Below are 17,307 nucleotides of genomic sequence, written 5' to 3' on the forward strand. Positions count from 1 at the left end.
AAACCAATCTATAGCGCCCACAACTCAAACACGCTTCTATCCTATAAGTACAACACAAACAGAGATCTCTGTTTAGGTTCGGTTTTTTTTAACAAAACGTACTTCACTTCGTGCCTTCAGAAACCCTAATTCCCAAATCTCAAACGAACCATGGAATTCACCAAGAAGCGCAAAACCGAAGAGAACGGCGACACCACCGATTATCCGCCGCAGCAATCCACCGAAGAATCCCCAATCGCCGCCGTAGCCCCCGCCCCCCTCGCCGCCGAAGACATCCGCAAGATCCTACAACCGTTCTCCCAGGAGCAGCTCCTCGACCTCCTTCAATCGGCATCGCTCCGCCACCCCGACGTCCTCGATGCCGTGCGCGCCGTTGCGGACCTCGATTCCACCCTCCGGAAGCTCTTCGTGCGCGGTCTCGCCGGCGAGACCACGACGGAGACCCTCCGCGGCGTGTTCTCGGCGTTCGGCGAATTGGACGAGGCCATCGTGATCATTGACAAGGCCACGGGGAGGTCCAAGGGCTACGGCTTCGTCGTATTCAGCCACGTGGACGGCGCAATTCTCGCCCTCAAGGAGCCCAGCAAGAAGATCGACGGCCGCATGACCGTCACACAGCTCGCCGCCGCCGGAGGCCCCGGCGGCGGCGACGTGTCCCTCCGTAAGGTCTTCGTTGGGAACGTCCCCTTCGAGATTTCCTCGGAGAGGCTCCTCGACGAGTTCCTCAAGTTCGGAGAAGTCGAGGAAGGGCCTCTGGGGTTTGACAAATCGAGTGGCAAAAGCAGAGGTTTCGCCTTCTTCGTTTACAAGACCGAGGAAGGTGCAAGGGCTTCGTTGGTTGAACCATTGAAAACAATTGAGGGGCACCAAGTGATTTGCAAATTGGCTGTGGATAACAAAAAGACGAAACCTTTTGTTGCGGATCAGCATCAGCAGCAACATCATCAGCAACATCCGCAGCAACAGATGCAGCAGCAAGGTTCAATGATGGTGCCTCAGTATGGTGGATATGGTGGTAATGGTTATGGGATGCAGCAGCAACAGCAGCAGCATCAGGTGCCACCGTATAATAATCAAATTCCGGTTGCCGGTGCTGGCGGGTATGGCCATGGATATGGTAATTCACAGATGGGCGGGCCGGTTTCTGGTGATTATGGTGCGAGGGTGCCTCCCAGTACTGGTGGGGGGTACCCTGATGGCTCGCAGTATGGCTTCCCTCCTTCATCGGGCCATCCGCCGCAGCCGCAGATTCCGATGGCGAGACCTCCTGGTGGAATGTACCAAGGCATGCCACCCTATTATTGAGGTAATTTTTCGTTATGATGGTTTAGTTGCCTGTTGATTAGTCTATATGCCCCTATTCATTGGATAGATAATATATAAACGTGTCTGTTTTTTTAGCTGAACTTGTATTAGATGGTTGAGACATGCTAGCAACACACTTTTGAACTCACTCTTTAGTAGTATTGTTGAAATTTGTTGGAAATTACAAATTTTTTTGGTCCTAGAACTTATTTTATTGAGTCTCACTCATAATTTTCTAGTTTTCAACTTATTGTAGCAACAAATTTCCAACTTTTTTGGTCCTGGAACTTATTTATTGAATCTCTCTCTTGTAATTTTGTAGTTTTAAACAAATTGCAACAGCAAACTTAAAAAAAAATTGGTCCTGGAACTTATTGAATCTCACTCACGATGTTGTGTAGTTTTCAACAAATTGTAGCTAATAGTATGTTAGAAAATATGTTGCTGGCACTCTTCTGGGATGGTTTTTAAAATGCAAATTTTTATTTTTACATTGTTATAATTATGTGTATCTTTTGATAGATTTTCTGTTTTTAGCTTCCCTAGTCTCCTACTTAGCTTGTGGTAGAAGACAGCAGTATGGCTTGTCTTGTCAAGCTGTCTCTATCCCTTTTTGATGTATATATATATGTATTATTTGAATGTAATAAAGTAAGCAAGTGAGTGAACAGTTTTCTTCCTCACATATTCAAGCTTCAAGTTGGTATCAGAGCCAGTTCTCCGGCCACCATCGTCGCCGCTGCTGTCCGCCGCCGTCCGTCGCCGCCGTCGCCATCAAATTCACTGACGAGTTCAGGGTTTTGTGCGCCTCGAGGAGCGCGACACAACCCTGCAAACCGCGTGGCCAGATTCGCCGCCACGCGCCGCTCTACAGCAGCGCCTCTTCCCGGCGCGTGAAGCCCACGCGTCGACCTCCGGCCACCGGAATCGCACTGGACTTGTCTCATAAGGAGCGCCGTCTTCCCTTGTCTTCGTTCCAGCCTCGGGTGCAGTGTTTACGTGTCATTTTGTGCTTCCTCCTCTCTACTCCGTTAGGTTTTTTGTTTTTCCTTGACAAAAATGGCTTCTTCTGGTCCTGTTTTTTCATTCTCTGGAACTCCCACCATTACTACTGCCAAACTCAACTGGAAAAACTATATGTCTTGGTTTGCTTCCGTGGAGTTATGGTTTCTCGGCCAAGGATATCATGATCACTTGGAAAAGGGAGTTGATGCTGTTCTGAATGACAAGAGAGCTGAATGGGAAAAGCTGAATTTTCAGTTGTGTGCAGTGCTATGGCAATCTGTTGAACCGGGTGTTTTGGAGATCCTTAGATCATTCAAAACATGTTGTTCTTTTTGGAAGAAAGCACAAGAGATATTTGTCAACGACATTCGAAGTTTGTTTGATGCAACCCAGAAAGTTGCTGCTCTCAAACAAATCAGCCATGATATGATTGTGCATGTAGGTAAAGCTAGAGCAGCAGTGGAAGAACTGAAGAGATTTCTTGCCGCAAAATCGTTGGAGGAAGTGAATAGGAAGCTGGACAAGTTCTACATGGTCCTTATCTTGAGAAGTCTACATTCAAATTTTGATCATGTGCGTGATCAAATTCTTGTAGGTGACCAAGTCCCGTCAATGGACTCTCTCATTACTAGACTTCTTTGCGTGCCTCAAGCCTTGAAAGAAAAAAATTTAGCTGAAAGTGTGGAAACATCAGCTATGGCTGCATCTCGTGGAAGAGGGGGAGGTCGCAACAATAAAGGAGGCCGTGGATGTAAAAGAGGACTTATTACCAGAAATATGATCAGAGGCACCTGAATCAAGTATCCAAGGACTGAGACCGTCAATAGATTGAGAAGTACATGCTGTTGAATAACATGGTACAGAGGAAGATGAAGCCTGGTTGCTGGATTTCTCGGATTTCAGCTTTAGATACTCATGATACTCTGTATCAGAGAACTTAGACTCTGATTTTTCGGTCTGAGCTACCTGAGCTACTTTGTCAAGGAAGCCATGCAGGGAATAACAATTCTCTTGAGTGTGACCCATCCTCTCGCAACAATTAAGATTTTCAAAAGTGATAATGCCAAAGAGTATTTCTCTCATGATTTCTCTTCTTTATTATCTTCAAAAGGCATTCTGCATCAATCTACATGTCCCCACACACCACAGCAAAATGGTATAGCAGAAAGGAAAAATCGTCATCTCCTTGACATCACACGATCACTAATGTTAGCCTCTCATGTTCCTTCACACCATTGGGGGGATGCGGTGCTCACTGCTTGTTTCTTAATTAACAGAATGCCTTCCTCTTCCCTTGAGAATCAAATTCCTCACTCAATCATTTTTCCTCATGATCACTTATTCCATGTTCCACCCAAAGTGTTTGGTTGTACTTGTTTTGTCCATGATCTCTCCCTGGTTTAGATAAACTTTTTGCTCGAGCAATCAAGTGTGTCTTTTTAGGTTATTCTTGTCTTCAAAAGGGTTACAAATGCTACTCTCCATCTACCAGGCGATACTATATGTCTGCAGATGTAACCTTCTTTGAAGACACACCTTTCTTTCCATCATCTACGGACCATTCTTCCATCCAAAATGTTCTTCCGATTCCCTCTCCATGTCCTCTAGGTATCTTAAACCAAGATGTCAGTGAAGTTCCATCTTCTCCACCACATCCACCTGAAGTTGCTCCTCCACCACATCCACCTGAAGTTGCTCCTCCACCTCTTCTTACATATCAATGCAGGACACAGCCAATTGGTTTTACAGTATCTGAAGCTTCTCCTCCTGATTCTCATCCTTCTTCAATCAATCCTCAAGCCATGGATCCTGCTACTTCTCATCCCTCTGATTCAGACTGGCCCATTGTCATCCGCAAAGGTACTAGATCCTCTTGTAATCCTCATCCTATCTATAACTTTCTAAGCTATCATCGTTTGTCTCCTTCATATTCTTCCTTTGTTTTCTCTCTATCTTCGCATTCTGTCCCTTCTAATATTCATGAGGCACTGAGTCATCCTGGATGGATGACGACTGGCTATGATTGGTGAAATGCAGGTTCTTGAACATAGTGGTACTTGGGAACTTTTTCCCCTTCCTCCTGGCAAGAAGGCTGTGGGTTGCAGATGGGTTTATACAGTTAAAGTTGGGCCTAATGGTGAGATTGATCGACTTAAGGCTCGCTTAGTGGCTAAAGGTTATACTTAGGTATATGGCCTTGATTATTGTGACACTTTCTCTCCAATCGCTAAGATCATTATTGTCCGTCTGTTCCTTGCTATGGCTGCCATGCGTCATTGGCCTCTCCATCAGCTTGATATTAAAAATGCATTTCTTCATGGTGACCTTGATGAAGAGATCTACATGGAGCAACCTCCTGGGTTTGTTGCTCAGGGGGAGTATGGTCTTGTGTGTAAGCTGCGTCGATCCCTCTATGGGTTGAAGCAATCCCCTCGGGCTTGGTTTGGTAAATTCAGTCATATTGTTCAACTCTTTGGGTTGAAACGAAGTGAAGCCGATCATTCTGTTTTTTATTATCATTCATCCCTTGGGAAATGTGTTTATTTGATAGTATATGTTGATGATATAGTGATTACAGGGAATGATGCTACTAAGATTGTCCAGCTAAAGGAGCACTTATTCAGTCATTTCCAGACCAAAGACCTAGGATATTTGAAGTACTTCCTTGGTATTGAGGTGGCTCAATCAGGAGATGGTGTTGTGATCTCACAGAGAAAGTATGCTCTTGACATTTTGGAGGAGACAAGCATGCAGAATTGTAGACCTGTTGATAGCCCTATGGATCCGAATCTGAAGCTCATGGCAGATCAAGGTGAAATCTATCATGACCCCGAAAGATATAGGAGACTTGTGGGAAAACTAATTTATCTCACCATTACAAGACATGATATTTCCTTTGCTGTTGGAGTAGTCAGCCAATTTATGCAAAATTCCCGTGCTGATCATTGGAATGCTGTTACACGTATTCTTAGATATATAAAGAGAGCTCAGGGACAAGAACTGCTTTATGAAGACAAAGGTAACACACAAATATCTGGGTATTGTGATGCAGATTGGGCTGGTTGTCTCATGGATAGGAGATCCACATCAGGATACTGCGTCTCTATTGGAGGAAATGTTATCTCTTGGAAAAGTAAGAAGCAAGTTGTTGTTGCTCGATCTAGTGCAGAGGCTGAATACAGATCTATGACTATGGTTACATGTGAACTTATGTGGGTTAAACAAATTCTTGAAGAGTTGAAATTCTGCAAAGTGGTGCAAATGAAGTTATATTGTGATAATCAGGCTGCTCTTCACATTGCTTCAAACCTAGTCTTCCATGAGAGGACCAAACACATAGAGATTGACTGTCACTTTATTCGAGAGAAGCTACTATCCAAAGAGATTGCCACTGAGTTCATTAATTCTAATGATTAGCCAGCTGATATTTTGACTAAGTCTTTAAGGGGGCCTAAGATTCAGTTTATATGTTCCAAGCTTGGTGCATATGATTTATATGCTCCAGCTTGAGGAGGAGTGTTATAATTATGTGTATCTTTTGATAGATTTTCTATTTTTAGCTTCCCTAGCCTCCTACTTAGCTTGTGGTAGAAGACAGCAGTATGGCTTGTCTTGTCAAGCTGTCTCTATCCCTTTTTGATGTATATATATATATGTATTATTTGAATGTAATAAAGTAAGCGAGTGAACAGTTTTCTTCCTCACATATTCAAGCTTCAAGTTACATGTATCTTTGAATGGCTCTAATATATTACAATGTGTTTAATTAATTGATTGGTGGTATGAATTGGCTATAATACCTTTTGTCAAACACTATATTTTGTTAATTGTTTTATGGTCTGTGTATATTGAAATTTCATTGTTGAACCTAATTATCATTTAAAGTGATGGTTATCACTTTTGAGTTTTGATAGTTTGTTATGTTTTTAAAGGTTAATGATTTGTTTGAGTTTTGGATAGGTGTTTCATTCTGGTTTGTGATGGCTTCTTGGGCGCTAATGCTTTAAATGGTTGCTTTCGTGCATGCAGATAATGAAATCTTTGGTTTTGGTTACATGGACTGCTGTAATTTGTTGCTGCTTCACTACCTCTGCATCTATGTGTTATGGTTCCATTTGTGATGGGTGTTAGTTGAAGCTTACATGACTTGGCGTAGTACTTGAATGTAGTACTTATGTAGAATTTATGTAGAATTTTTGGTTCATAGTTTTTACCTAGTTTAGTTTCATAAGTTATTGACTAAATGCCAAGGTGGTTACATTAAATTTTGAAATGTCTCTTATTGTGCTCTTTCGTGCATATATGTACTCTGTGGTTGTCGTGATGACCTTAATTTTGTTCTTTTAACTTCCGCTAGTTGCAAGTATTTGCTTTGTATGGTGGCGCTCGTGATTCATTTGCTTATTTTTTGAAATATCCTTCTCACTTGGTTTTATGCTAAATTCAGCATCAAGTCTTAATGAGTAAATCAGTTCACTCAATTCTTTTAGAGGCTTATTCAAATTGCCTTAAAGATGAGATCTGCAATTGATTTGCCCTGAAATGGATGCTTGTGAACACCTTTGAAAATTCGTGATATATTTGAGTATTTTGTTGAATATCCTTTTCATTTGGTTTTATACTAAATTCAACATCAAATCTTTGTGAGTAAACTTAAAGACGAGATCTGCTAATATAATTTACCCTGAAATGGATGTGTGTAAACACCTTTGATTATGAAAAATGCCAGCTGTGAGATTGATTACCTTGCTGGTTGTGAAATCAATGCTCAAACTTGATGTGGCAATTGCAATGCCATGTATTTTCATGTATAAAATGGTAAACCTTTATTTTCTAATGTTCAATCTATGATGATTATTTTTAAGCTCCCTCCGTTTTCCGAGCCAACCCTCTGAAAAAAATAAATTAAAGTAAGATAAAGTAACAACAAATATTTCTTGAGTAAACCACCAATTTGATTCTTGAAGTGTTACCCTCTCTCCTAAGTGATTTTTAAAGTAAAACAAACTACTTGACTAGTCCTAGCAGTATTAGAAATCAAACAAAGTAGTCCCTTTAATATTAAAATACCCTTCGAATGATACCTTAAGTTAAAAAAAAAACATCAACGTTGGGGACTAAATTGATGAATATTCAATACATTAGGGGATTACTTGAATAGTTTTATTACCTTAGGAATTGTTTAGGAGAGAGAGTATTAGTTTGAAGATGAAATTGGTGATTTACTTGCATTTTATTTCTCTGTGTCTTGTGATAAAAGTAGGGTATGCAGATATTAGAATTTATAGGGCCTAACTTAACCCTCAAAATTAACTTGTATGATGAAGATTGCCCAAACTTAAAGTAAAATATCCTTAAAGTAAAACAAACTACTTAAGTAGTCCTATAATTATTAGAAATTAAACAAAGTTTTCCCTTTAATATTAAAATACCCCTCAAAATATTCCTTAAACATTAAAACAATACATCAACTTAGGGACTAAATTGATGAATATTCAATACTTTAGGGATTACTTGAATAGTGTTATTACTTTAGAATTTATTTAGGGGAGAGAGTAATAGTTTGAAGACGAAATTTGTGATTTACCTGCATTTTGTTTCTTTGTATCTTGTGTTAAAAGTAGGGTATGAAGATATTAGAATTTATAGGGCCTTAACCCTAAAAATTGGCTTGCACAATGAAGATTGCCCAAGCTTTGAGCTCAATTTAAGCCATATTTCTAGTTGATGTGGAATTAATACCACCCTCGAGGCTTTAATTAAGGCAGCCTCTAAAGAGGCCGCAACTAAGGTGGACTAGAGGTGGCTACAATTAAGGAAACTTTCACGCTCAGGGCTACTTTCCTGGAGCATGGCAATGCAAATGGCCCAAAAATGGATCTAGGAGAGGCTGTGATACCATTTTTGAATTTGGGTTTAGGGTCTAACTGAACCTCAGAAGACCAGGTTGCAAGATATGGATTATCCAAGCTTTACAAGCTTTATTTAAGTCATATTTCTAGGCAATGTGAGACTAAACACCACCTTTGAGGTTGCAATTAAGGAAACCCCAAACAGGCTGCAACTAAGACGGACTAGGGGTGACTGCTATTAAGATATTCCATCAAAAGATAAAAACCAAAACAGAATGATTTTGTTGGTTGTTTGCAGTTTGCCTTGTCTTGCATTATACTGTTGTTGAATCTTAAGTGGAGTTTCAATTAGGATCTTGTAAATGGTATTCGTTAAATTAGGGCAAACTCAATGTCAAAACCGGGTTGTAAGATAGTCCAAGCTGTAGAAGCTCTATTTAAGTCATATCTGTTGTCGATGTGAGACCGAACACCACCCTTGAGGTTGCAATTAAGGTCAGCCCCAAAGAGTCTGCAACTAAGACGGACTACAGATTCCCATAATTAAGATGGCTTTCTAACAAAAGATAAAAGGAAAAACAGAATAATTGTGTTGGTTGTTTGCCTCTTCTTGCATTGTGCTGCAGTTGTGTCTTAAGTGGAGTTTCAATTAGGATCTTGTTAATGCTATTTGTTAAATCAAGGCTATGGCCTAGAGCGTAGCAACGTAAGTGGCCCAACAATTGATCTAGGACAGGCTCTAAATACCATTTTAAATTTGAGTTTAGTGCCTAATTCAACCTCACAAAACTGGGTTGTAAAGTGAGGATTGTCCAAGCTTTACAAGTTCTATTTAAGTCATATCTATAGTTGATGTTGATGTGATACTAAACACTACCCTTGAGGTTGCCTCTATTTAAGGCTGCAATTAAGGCATCCACAAAGAGGCTGCAACTAACATGGATTAGGGGTGACCACAATTAAAATGACTTTTCAATAAAAGAGAAAAGGAAAAACAGAATAATTGTGTTGGTTGTTTTCCCCATATTGTATTGTGCTGCTGTTGAATGTTTACTTAAGTGGAGTTTCAGTTAGGATGTTGTTAATGCTATTTGACTAATCGGGCCACTTATTGATGTTGTTTTATCACTTGAATAGTTTTGCCTCGACTTGCATTGTCCTGGAGGAGATAAATATTTTTATGGGAATAATAACTTGCTTTGTAATAGATTGGTGCTTCTTTTGTTCGTTTTTTTCTCCCGTGATTCATCATCCTTTTGGGCCAAATATATTATTTTTTGTTTGTTTCTTCTGAACATTTCTACTCAATGTTTTCTAATTTGATGGCCTGTGTATCAAAACTTGTGAATGTCCATATTTGCTGCTTTTTCTAATGATTTTTCGAGGTGGTTCTCCTGGTCGGTTTTGATTTGAAGTAGTTCGGCCAACACTGCATTGCTGTAATCCTTGAGGTTTGGACTTTGGGAATGCCATTTTGGTTTCCAAATGTTCATTGAAGGAGGCAAGCTATTTTTTTTAATCATATAGTCCAAAGTGAGACAATTGTTTGTAATACTTTTGTAATGAAATACAAATGTCATCTTAGGGTAAGTGTACGTGACAGATGGTTTGATATAATATATTGCGCTTCGTTTATTTTACCAGGTTACACTTTAGCACAGCATTTGTTAAGTTATTTATTTATGCTCCATTGTCAATAGATTGGATACTTTTTCAAATTGATGAGCATAGACTCCATATTTGTTAAGTTTTGAAATATCGAGACCACTTCTGCATGGTGCAACTTCTTGTAGATGATAAGATCACTGATTGTAATCAGTTGGAATTAGAATAAATACTTGTATAACGTGGTACCAGCTCATTGCCCACGCTCGAGATTGAGGCAAGTGTTAGGGATTTGTTGGATAAAAACCTGGAGATTATTCTTTTTGCTTTATAATGTGTGGGTGGAGTGGATGGGGGCAAAAGATTTGATACCATTCCCCTAAGGACAAAATCTGTGTAGTGTTTGATATACGCAATACAGAATATATCATACAGGTTTTTGTTTTATGTTTTGGTGTATACTAGAAATATGATGATATTGGACTTGGGAGTTAGCAAGTAATACTTGGGAGTTAGCAGAATAGGGTGGAGTTGAGAAAAAAAGAAGAATCGTTCCATTGTGTTTTGTTTCGATTTGTACATGCAGAATCTTGGCGTCGTTTGATGGTGCCTTGAGATGACAATGAAGAGAGTAAGTGTGCAAATTCACTTATTGATTCATCTTCAAGGTCAATTTTCTTAGGCAATATGGACAATATTCCTGCCTCCACTATCAAAGCCTTGTTTCTGGAAAAAATAACAAAACATGCAAACCGTGTTTCAAGTTTCAATTCAATCAAATTCAAAGCAAGGCAAAAAGAAACGCTTGTTAGCAAGAACTAGTCAATGTTATTCTTTTAACGGGAATGATGAAACCTTCATTCTATTCCGTGTTGGAATTCATTTCATTGTTGATGATTTCAAAGTTTGGTCGCGGTTATATTGAAATTGTAGGAAATTGAGATAAATATAGTTACAATTACAGTTACAATATAATTGCAGAACCTTCAAAAACTTTATCTATTATTTAAAGTTATGACCCACATTAAAAAAAGTAATATACCTGTACTTCATAAACATATCTGTTTATGTATTACGTACGTTGACATTTGATATGATATTATACCTTTTCATTTTATAATCTATAATTTAACTTCGTTTCTTAAAAGACTTTATTATATGCCAATTTCTGAATAAAAAAACTAGAGGTAATATAATATTATGGCTGCAGCCTGCAAGTTTGCAACCATAGTTGACCACCACAATTTAAAGAACGGTGATCCAAAGTCATAGTTGCTCAATATAGTGAATAAGCTTAAACACAGTGTGCGTTATTGAGCTGCATCAAGAGATGCAAACAGCAGAAAGAACAAAGATAAAGAATTATTACAATGTAGTTTTTCTTATATCAGTTTGATGTTTTCACTGACTTTGTGAATGACTACTTCATGCTAAAGAACCACCTTTATCAGTCTCATTTTTTAACTATCTTTTTATATACACAAAATTCACCTAAAACCAAATGAGTTTTTGAACCATACCCGTGAGTTCCATTGGACAGGTGGATCAAGGCCTTGAGTCCTACTCGGTGGCGACTAGCCACCTCGGAAACTGCCATAGAAACCAACACTCTCACCACCCCAAGCTCACTTGTCATCTCTCTCACCTTAACAACATCTTGTTTAGCCAACCCTTCTTCAATTACCTTTGCTGCCACCTCTTTCTCTTCCCAGCTTCCAAAGTGAAGCTTCTTCACACATCTTTGCAACATCATCACATACTCCTCCTTGTCACTGTTCTCCTTCTCCATCACACACCACTCTTTCTAGATATTCAACCTTGTTTGATGAGAGGAGTAGGAATTGGGTGAATAAGAATTAAGAAGCAGATAGGTTGGGTTTTGAGGGGGGGACACACAAGGAAACATGTTTCTTGTTGTAGTTTTTGTCTGTGTTAGTGACTTATGAGAAAGAGAGAGACAACAGAGGGATATAAAGTTAAGCAATGAGACAATTACTAGACCCTGGGAAGCACAGAGTGCATGCAGAGGAGCATTGTTGCATTTAATTCTGATGCTACATACGTATTTAATGATTATTAATCGTAACACACTATTTACTGAATTTTTTTAAGTAATTGAAAGTAATTTAGAGGGTTATTTATTTCCGTTTAAGATATTTACTCAGAGCAATTAATAAAATGAAGCAATTAATATGAGATTATATTTGATTAAATTTTGAATACCACCGACCACGAATCAACTGGGCAGAGTTATTCATAACAAAAAAATATTTAACTTTTGAATAAAAAGGCATTTTATTCCATTAAAGCATTACTATCGTTGTTCTTTTTAACCTTCATATATCGAATTAAAGTGTTTTATCGGATGAGTTTTATTCTTAAAGAAGAGGAGTGTCAACAAAACACTCTCTAACACATTATTTTTAACCCATATTCTATTATTGGTTAAAAATTATTAAAAATTATAAAATTTAGAGGGGAAATCAATAAATTAAAAGTGAGATTTACCCAAACTCATCATTTTCAATAAATAATAATTAATGGTAAAAGGTCTATTCAAAAGAGTGTCTTATCAGCATTTTTGTTAAATAAGTTATACCTTTAGAAGGTAATGCTGTAGTAGAGTGAAATAGTTGTGCCAATGGCATACCAAAAGGAAGCAAAATTCTATATACAATTTGTAAGTGAAAAACAAAAATTATGCAATCCAAAACCGTTTCAGGGATAAAGATGCTCTTAACTTATTTGGGCCTCTATACTGATAATGATAATAAATACGAAAAAGGCTTGATGAGTATTGAACACAACAAATTATTGTCTAATAAGATGCTAGTAGTAAGACTATTTCGTTCCAATATCCCTCACATTAGATGTTAACTATTGTCATTTTGATCCTAGTTATGGAAACATCACAAGCAAAATCTTACATGCCAGAAAATTATGAACCCTTCCAAGAAGATTGATTATCTTCCTGTTCAACCACTTAGCTCACACCGTTTTGCTTCATTTATGAACCCTTCCAAGAAGATTGATTACCTTGTTACCTTTGCACACCCTTTTGCTTTATTTCCAAAAAATACCACTTAGCTCACATCATTTTATGATTCAAACCTCATGGGTTACACCAATTTATATGGAAATAGCAGCAGTTCATGATAGAATTGAATTGAAGCAATTGCTCATTCGTCTCTTACCATTTGAATTGATCATATGGACAAAATCTTATTTCCTATAACTAAGTATAATTTGAATCTTGGCCGGTTAAATTAATTTGTAGGTTCCATAATTATTTAAAAAAAAGTATGGTTTATTTACATATATAACACAAATCGCCAATTGCTCCGCATAGATACATCATAACAGCTTCCACACAAGCCATTTTTCAAATTCAGAAACATCACACTAGTAGTACTTGTTTGGATTATCATTGTGAACATACTTTTGATTGCTGTTTGTACCTTCGAAAAAGAATACTTCTAAATATACTTTTAGAAGGGATGCAAGGGTAATCCAAACAGCTATAATTTTGCTGCATAGTAAGACGAATAGTGCATTCTCTCACAAACTTTTTTTAGCACAATTTCTATTATTGGATAAACGTGACTCTCATTATGTGATGTCACATATGCTACTTAATGAATCTCATTTATTGTTTAGTGAGATTCACCCAATAATAGAAAATATTTGAAACAATATACTATCAAGTGTGTTGTTAGCTTTCCTCGACAAATAAGAAATACTAATACCACACTCTTTAACACTTGCAGAAACAAATAAGATTAACACATCAAATTGTTGACATCAGCACAAACAAGATCCGTGGTTGCATGAGGAAGTGGATGTTTCAATAAAGCATAATCTTCTCCTCTTGCTTGCATGCGATGTTCTTGGTGAGAAATCCAGTGTGGCAGAAGCCTTATCCAGCACAGAACATAGTGCCTGGTGAACAGTACTTGCAAGAGCTTGGCATTTTTCAATATCAATATTATTAATGTTTCCTTTGCAACACGTGAAGACAAACACATTCTTCATTCTACCTGCCAAAGTTGAAATTTCTGCCTTGACTAGATGCAGTGGAAGGGAATCAAGGGCCTGTCTTAGGTCAGATAGTATTTCAGATCTGAAATCACAGCAGATAGTTGCACAGTAAGACATGGATCCATCTCCTCCTTCATCATCATATGGTTCAACTTTCACTTCATCAGCATCCATTGGGATCAGAAAACCTTTGCTTGCTTCCACTGCATTTTTCTTCAATTCCTTCACTTGGCTAATCACTTCAGCCAGTAAAGTGGCTTTATCCATCTAAAAGAGTAACAATTGACCCGCGAAATCGAAATCAAAATCAACACATTCTAACAAATGTTTTATTAACAAAGAAAGTAGCACAAATTTTTTAGTCAGGTACTTACTAAAAAAACTACTAATTATTTCTATTACAAGGACAGTGACCTTATGAATTAATTACTACCACTACATGACTTCAGCATAAGCTTATTAGGGTGATAAGTGATAAGTGATAGCTCAAGTTGATTGGTCCTTTGATAATGATGACTTAAATCATTTTGATAACTCCATTGCAAGAGAGGCCAAACCCAGTAATTAGTTAATTAAGCTGATTAAACTAAGTGGCTAACAACTAACCAGTTTTGATTATCCAATGCTTAAAACTTTATGATGGTTTTCCTTCCATGTCCCACACCATTATCAGTTAGCCAACAAACAGAATATGGCTGTACAACAAAACAAGACAAATCATGCAAACCACAAACCATCACATAAATACTTAAAGAAACTGACTCTGTCATATGACACCCAGAACAACAGCAGGCATGTCTACAACAACACTTGATAGGAATAACTTATCAATCTGATTCTGGTGATGACATTTATGCTCCTTTTTTTCTCCCCTAAGATAAGGACCATCAAATTAAAAAAACAAGTCAAAATTGACATTCTACAGTACTTAATGTTTTATAAATTGGTTCATATGACTTGTTCAAGGAAAACCACCAAAAGAATTCATTGTCTACTTCCTTTGCTTTTTTTGTAAAAGTATTTCCTAGAACTCAATCCAACCAAAACCAGTAACCTTTTAACAAATAAAAAAATATAAATAGCAGAAGCTATATTTGGACACCCTGCACAATTAAATGAACAAAACACAACTAGAATAATCCACGGCCAGTAATATTCACCTAATGACGTGGAGGCACAAGGAGGAAGCATCTGGTTTGCATGTACATAACTTATTGAATAATAATTGAAGGGTTTCCACTTTGGGAATAAAGAATATGAGATCATAAAACAATATATATTATCATGAACTATAATAAGTGTGAATGTATGTCATACATAATAAATAATTCCACATTACATAATCAAGTGATGCACCTTGATAGTTGACTCTAGCCAAGTAGCAACTTCCATATACCTAGTTGACCACACAAGGACAAGAATGATGCAATCAAAAGCCCTTAATTTAACTACAATAATTACAATGATGTGCTTCAAACCTCAAAACTTGTGGTGTTTATATACTGCAGACTCTGAGCTCCATTCTATTTTTAAAACTATTATACAGCATGAAAGGGAAATGTACATTCACGGCCACAAGCATTTTGACATAACAGAAAATAAAAGTACCATAACTGAATAAATGTGTATAAAACTGGACTAATATGTCAAAAAGTCGGAATTTTTTATGTCAAGCAGCAGATTGATAAGTTAATATATGTTTTCCTTACTCAAAATCTTTTATTCTCAACTCTCCCAGATTAGATAGGATAGCTTGTGTTTTCATCCTTCTTCAAACTTAAACCGGTTCAACCAAAAACGAAGACCATGATCGTTTCTCAGTTCTCACCTAGTTTCAACCTAACAACAAATCTATTATTTCATTTTCATATCTCCAACACAATATGCATTTTATAGAAACATTGTCACGGTTCTTTTGCAAGAACTGACTAGATAACAAAATTTAGAAATATTATATCAGTAAATCCATTTTGATCATAATCTTTCAAGTAGGGTAATTATATAAAAGACAAATTTTCATAATGCATATATATATATATATATATATATATATATATAAAATAAAATGCCCTCAAAATTTGAAATGCCGTAAAAAAATTAATTCAACGCATAATATAAATGTTGCCCCCATAAATCTATACAAGAAATGTAAGGAACGCATTTTCTAACGTAGTCTCTTCTATATTGGTTAAAAATTATTGAAAAGCCACATCCTATTTAATGATTCTATGTCATGATTTTGTAGATTTTAATCAATTTTAACCAAAGAGAGTGTGGTGCTAACTACTATCATTCCTCAATTTATATATATGAATACTACCCTCACAACTTAAATTTTCTGGATCCGTTGCTAACCAATTATACAGTCAAAGTGAGTCATGAAACTAAAAAGCCAAAATAATTCAATGCTATAACAAGCCATGCACAACAAAAGAACAAGTTTGCAATAGAAGTAAAAGGAAGGAATAAAAACATACCTTTTCAGTGGATGGCACAAGGCCACGTAGTGTTGCAAGATGAGCGTTTATTCTCTCCCTCCTCCTCCTCTCTGCTTCACTATGGTTCTTCAAAGCAGCCAAAGCTTTGGCCTCACAAATCTCACTCTTCCCTACCTTTGCAGTTGCAGGGCACTTCACTAGCTCTCCCTTCTCACTCTCAAAAACCAAAGAATGTGGTGATGACAAGCCGCCCCGCGAAACGCCATTGGAAGCTCCAAGGTTGTTCAAAGTAGGATTGATCAACCCCGAAATATCAGAGCCAGAAGAAGAGGTTTTGTCATAGAAGGAGTAAACCATAGTCCTAAAGGTTTTATTATGATCCTTGATGTTGTAAAAAATTGCGAACAAATACAGTCGATGCAACCACAATTACAATCACAATGGTTCCAAAAACCTTGACTTATGTAGTGGAAATTGCGGTCGTGGACTTAAAACCTTTCAAACTTTTTTAGTGGAGTGGAGCTACAAGAGAAAGATAAGAAGGAAATTAACCCGGTGGACAAGTTCGAGTTGCGAACCAGAAAGAAAGCTTTTGGAAGTGGATGGTGCCTTGTGAAACTGCTACGTTGTTGTTTTGCTTGTTGATGGTGTTTGACATAACTTCCATTAGGCGAGGGAAAAGAAGAAAAAAAACTTGACGGGGTTTAAGGAGAAGATCAGTGTGAAAACATCCACTTTTTCATCTTGGTTGTATTGAACTGAATCATATTTCTGAATGGGAAAAGGCCAAAAGGGTGAAGAATTTTGGGAAGTGAGACACTGAGACTTGACTCTGACTTGGATTTCCGTGAAAGTAATGACAAGGGACAAGGTTTTATGATATGCTTGCTGTCTTGAAATTTGAAAGTGCTGTTAGAATAGAATTCACAAACAAAGAAGATCACCACTGAGCAATGATCTTCAGCTGATATATATATATATATATATATATATATATATAGTACTGTTTGGAGGAGAACTAAGGTGTATAATGTTGACTATGTCCATAATATATATTTATATTT

General features: G+C 37.5%; 3 protein-coding genes across 4 annotated transcripts; 1 reads left to right on the forward strand and 2 right to left on the reverse strand.

Moving 5' to 3' along the window:
- LOC100804230 (UBP1-associated protein 2C) lies at nucleotides 1-9,752 on the forward strand. 2 transcript variants are annotated; one of them, XM_003529319.5, is made up of 2 exons: nucleotides 1-1,306; nucleotides 6,340-9,752. In XM_003529319.5, the coding sequence occupies exon 1, from the start codon at nucleotides 151-153 to the stop codon at nucleotides 1,303-1,305; it is 1,155 nt and encodes a 384-aa protein (XP_003529367.2). In that variant the 5' UTR covers nucleotides 1-150; the 3' UTR covers nucleotide 1,306; nucleotides 6,340-9,752. The 2 variants fall into 2 exon arrangements, with proteins under 2 accessions (XP_003529367.2, XP_006583847.2); XM_006583784.4 differs by having other exon boundaries at nucleotides 58-1,306; nucleotides 6,271-9,752.
- Nucleotides 9,753-9,900: 148 nt separating this feature from the next.
- Nucleotides 9,901-11,768, reverse strand: LOC102661199 (uncharacterized). Its single transcript, XM_006583783.4, has 2 exons — nucleotides 11,288-11,768; nucleotides 9,901-10,493 (listed from the first exon to the last, which is right to left on the reverse strand). The coding sequence occupies exons 1-2, from the start codon at nucleotides 11,554-11,556 to the stop codon at nucleotides 10,280-10,282; spliced, it is 483 nt and encodes a 160-aa protein (XP_006583846.2). The 5' UTR covers nucleotides 11,557-11,768; the 3' UTR covers nucleotides 9,901-10,279.
- Nucleotides 11,769-13,070: 1,302 nt separating this feature from the next.
- On the reverse strand, nucleotides 13,071-17,218 carry LOC100804756 (transcription factor bHLH30). Its single transcript, XM_003529320.5, has 2 exons — nucleotides 16,283-17,218; nucleotides 13,071-14,072 (listed from the first exon to the last, which is right to left on the reverse strand). The coding sequence occupies exons 1-2, from the start codon at nucleotides 16,598-16,600 to the stop codon at nucleotides 13,569-13,571; spliced, it is 822 nt and encodes a 273-aa protein (XP_003529368.2). The 5' UTR covers nucleotides 16,601-17,218; the 3' UTR covers nucleotides 13,071-13,568.
- Nucleotides 17,219-17,307: the final 89 nt, after the last annotated feature.

Source organism: Glycine max, chromosome 7, assembly GCF_000004515.6.
Source record: "Glycine max cultivar Williams 82 chromosome 7, Glycine_max_v4.0, whole genome shotgun sequence".
Lineage (NCBI taxonomy): Eukaryota > Viridiplantae > Streptophyta > Magnoliopsida > Fabales > Fabaceae > Glycine > Glycine max.